Source organism: Perna viridis, chromosome 13, assembly GCF_037379345.1.
Source record: "Perna viridis isolate PV_CMFRI_1.1 ecotype Kerala chromosome 13, ASM3737934v1, whole genome shotgun sequence".
NCBI lineage: Eukaryota > Metazoa > Mollusca > Bivalvia > Mytilida > Mytilidae > Perna > Perna viridis.
In genome coordinates, this window is record NC_142457.1 from 16,259,415 (window position 1) to 16,264,077 (window position 4,663).

The 4,663-nt window shown below is 32.5% G+C and overlaps 1 protein-coding gene across 2 annotated transcripts; it reads left to right on the forward strand.

The window, feature by feature from the left end:
• Positions 1-269: 269 nt before the first annotated feature.
• Positions 270-3,836, forward strand: LOC148599740 (uncharacterized). 2 transcript variants are annotated; one of them, XM_088558386.1, is made up of 3 exons: positions 270-368; positions 1,199-1,494; positions 3,727-3,836. In XM_088558386.1, coding segments are annotated over exons 2-3 (297 nt in total). In that variant the 5' UTR covers positions 270-368; position 1,199; the 3' UTR covers positions 3,729-3,836. The 2 variants fall into 2 exon arrangements, with proteins under 2 accessions (XP_088414512.1, XP_088414510.1); XM_088558384.1 differs by lacking the exon at positions 3,727-3,836 and adding an exon at positions 2,220-2,369.
• Positions 3,837-4,663: the final 827 nt, after the last annotated feature.

A 4,663-nucleotide genomic window follows, 5' to 3' on the forward strand; every position in this document is an offset into this window, starting at 1 on the left:
ACTAAAATCATAATTACAAAATAACAAATAAAAATGAGCAACTCGGACTCCACTAAAAACTGGGAGCATGGACCAAGTGCATGATAGCGACCATAAAATTTCTGTAATGATGACTTTAATCTTGTAGCACCAAAACCCTATTCCAGAAGCATATTTGTTAGAAGAATAAAAACGGGGGAAAAAAGAAAAAAAAACTAAACACGCAAACCGCTCTAATCCATCATTATACGTAAAAAGTTTTCAAGTGAATTGATTTACGATGTACATGTATAAAAATATTTGATCCATCAAAACAATCGAAACATGGTATAAATATGATCCAAATTTATGAACTACAAGAGATAGCACCATCCAAGCTTATAAAACAGGTAAGTGGTATTCAGATTTCAAAGGGAAAATTGACTTTACTAGATAAATACTAAGTCTGCTATACTGTCATATATTTGGCATTTTCCTATTACTTCCCTGCTTCATGTTTTATGGCAAAGACTTATTTTTCAATGGCTGTCATTGTCGTTTATGAATATAACGGGCAAACATTACGCCTGCTTCTTGAATGCATAATTTTAAGTGGTTTTATGTAATACAACTACTGTTTTTGTTTTGATAGCCTTTTTTAAAAATGTTATTCAAAAACATATTATTTGGCATTTTCTTGCAGTTTTCATCTCTCAGGTGACTTTCGTTTGTGTTAGACTATATACTGTATACTCAATTAATTAAAATACGTTTACCACCGATACAATCGGAATCCCTGGTCAATTTAAGGATGTAGACCTAGGCAAAGCGACATAACTCTTGAAATAAATGATATGCTTCTAACATTTTAAATTTCACCAAAATATTTCAAATTTTCCTTCGAAAAAGAATAAAATCATTCAGTTACTTTGATGTTTACATGAAATTGTATAAAATGTGTAAGATTTACATCCCTTATCCTAGGTCTACCTCCTTAAGTTACTGTCTATACTACACCTTTACCCTAGGTCTACCTCCTTAAGTTACTGTCTATACTACAGTTAAAAAAATGTTGATTCTTCTGAAACTAATGCTGAAACCCAAAGAAGAAGATTTGAAGAATATTAAAAAAAGGGTAATAGATAAATCACCAAAGTGACAAACTCTAGGCAATTGTATCTTTGATTGCAACTCCAAGCACAAACAGTTATTATTGGAAACCATATATTATTTTTTACAGAATGAAGACAACTCTAGTTTTCCTCACCGCTTTGCTCAGCTTCGCTGCCGCCGAATATGGCCGACAAGGATACACTCCAGGATATATCCTTCGTAACTACTTCGAAAGGCAACAATTTTCTAAGGGGCTTGAAAATCAAGTTTTCGGGGGATATGGTTACGGTCTTGGAGGAGGACTCGGCGGAGGATATGGACTAGTTGGAGGTCTTGGATATGGTTATGGTGGTGCTGTTGGTGGACTTGGAGGATATGGATATGGAGCCAGTGGTTACGGTGGATATGGATATAAGAAACCATGTAAGTAAACAATAATAAACGAAATATACACTACTTTAGAAATTAAGTAACACTCGAACTAAGAATGATGCAAAATGTCATTCATGGGCAAAAAGTCTACACATTTTCATTTTTGATATTTAGCTTGAATTACCAAAGTAAAGAGAAATTAAAATTCAGTTTTTCATATAACCCGTGTTTAGGAGATAAAACATATATAGAATTCACTGTAGATTTTAGAAGTAAGGGAGATAACTCTGTGAATGACACTCAAATACGATAAAATCTATTTGATTTTCAATGTTGATTATCCCCTAAGGGCAGACACATTTAAGGAATAATTACACATTTCAAAGTGTAGATCCACAAAAAAAAAGCTTTATTACAAAAATTGAAATATGTTGTTTTGTGGGGCTGTATCACATCTTCCAGATTTTGCATCATTCTTACAAAGACAGCTACTCAAGTTGATGTGAATTTTCTTGAAATATTTATTATATACTGAGTATTTTGAACAACAAAATATCAGTCAAATATGACGGTGAGATACTGAGATACCCTTTCTTTTGCAGTGTTACTCTCTTGTAATGCATTACAGTACCTACAGACATTTAACTATTTGCGTGTTGTCTTTCAATTTTTTTTTTTTGGCTCAAATATGTTATATTAACAAATTAAAAAAAAACAACTCTATTCCTGAATTAATACATACATTTTGCATTGATCTATGTGCCTTTTTCTTTCAGTTTATTAATGGTGGAGAGAATCTTAATTACTAAATACATATTAAGGTTGAAAAAATGATTTTAGTTAATTTATGTTCTTTGTTGTGTATGTCTTTGTATATCATTAAAGCCTTTTTGCAAGTGAAATAAAGAAAGTTGAGTTGCCATAGATCTAGAATAGTGTGGTGTATTGACAAAGATACGTCTGATCCGACAAGAAGAATATCATTTGGCTGGATCCTTCAATCTCAGTTGCCGCTATATAGATGACGTGTAATAGTTAAACAATCCAAGTTTCGGAGATTTGATACATTGCATCTACCCCAAAGAACTTGCTTATTAAATTTTCATATTACAACTCATACAAATGTACGTTATGCAAGATCTTGCCGTCAATATGCGGGCTTTTTGTATCGCGCTATCAGGCTTCTGGAACAGTGTTAATTTTCTTCAAAATTGAAGTAATCACTACAGACGTTTTATGGTCGTCATCGTGAACTCCTTGATCGTTATGGTGTATCCATATTTACCATGAAAACTGATTTGTTCAACGTTTCATTGCTTTCCTTTCCTCTTTTTTCTACTCCGGACTTGAGTATGCATGGACAACTCGATGGGTGTTTCTACAAAATCAGAGGACGCTTACTCTACCGGTGCGTCTGGTCCATGCTCACAGTTTTATGTGGAGTCCAAGTTGGTCACTCACTTTTGTTACTTTGTATGTATTGTTTTAGTTACTTTATGTTCTTTATTGTGTTCTTCTGTTTTCCATGTCTGGTCTTTGTCCCTGGATTACATTCTTTTGATTTCCGCTGTATTCTTAGTTCCCTTGATCACTCTTCCATATAATTCGGGTAAATTGGGTTATAATGTCATTGAAATACACCAGAAATGAATACTTCAAGAGCAGATAACTCTTTAAATAATAAATGACGCTTGGATTGAAAGCAAGTGAACGTCGTTTAGATGTTTCAAATATGTTTCTTACCTGAATTTAAATATTACATATAGGGTATTACTTGCATAATTGTTTTTTTTTTAATATAATACCCTTATCTTCTTACAGCAAAGTGTACTCTTTCTATGGTACTACCCTTGTTTGGCATAGGTATATCCATTTATCCATTCTTTTTTTTCCGATTTATATACCTACATAAGTGAACTTTCTCTTCGTCACATAAAATATGTTTGAATGAATTAAAAAATTATATTTAAAGGTTTCAAGCAGACTTTTTTTAATGACACAACACTTTGTCAATGATTTAACGAATAATAACAAAACCTCTACACAAACGCACATGATTAATGAACAAATCACAGGTCTAAATCGTGCTTAATTCGTCAATTAACCCGGCCAAGGTAAGCTACATGCCTCAGTCATATTTCTTGTGTCAATTTAATTAACTGAGATACCATAGAGAAGAGTTTTCCCCTAAATAGATAACGCGTTTTGCAACTGTCCAGGAAACGATGCATACATGACATTCGATGACATTGATGAACGTTTGATAAAATCTGCTTATTTCAGAGCATCACGAAAGTTCATAGAACCAGCTGGTGAAAAGAAAATTCAATGCAATAACGACCAACATGGCCAGTAAAAGGGTCTTCCTTATAAAATTCCGTTGTAAACTCCTAGTGTGTGGTATTATTTTAATCATATTTTTTTCAGAAATTGGTTTAGACGTCTTTGTCATTTTTTCATGAATAGTTAATAGGTGTATATAACGTTCATTAGGCTTTTATCAACTCAAATAAAACAATAAATCTAGGTGTTATGTCATGTCTTTATTAAGGCACTCGAGACATTTACTTATATTCAAGTTCCTAAAGATATCAGCCCAATATTTTTTAGAAAGTTAAACAGCTTTGGAGTGGCTTAAACAATCTCTTTATGTCATATAATATATACCATCCTCTGTAGAAACCCTATAAAATACATTTTTTAAAACATCGTATTTATTTTCATCTTATCAAATATTAACACATTTTGTTCAAATCAATACAAAAAAATATAATTTCGAAATATAATATTAACACTTAAATATTCCTCGATTCACATTCAGGGATTGGAATCCCAATCCTGTGATACAATATCCCTTTTGTTTATCTTTTACCGCATCCCATAAACCGGAAAATGGGACGTTTATACCTCACAAGGAATGGACAAGTTGGTTTAATATAGTCAAAAATATGGTCTTTTAAAATGGACATTGACATCAACTTACCACACACTGAACATAAACAAGTTTCATTAAAACCATAAAATATTTATTTTAACTAAGTTAAAAGTAATCATAGTACTTTTTTCAGCAAACAATATCAATGTTTATGACGCACAGAGCGATGTTGAAAAGAACATGTGGGGAAGAACACATGAGGAATTGTGGAAGGGGAATGGGAAAATGACGCTTTTAAATTTAGGAAAAAAGGAAGTTTACCCCATTGAGGCGCTCTTTGTCAAT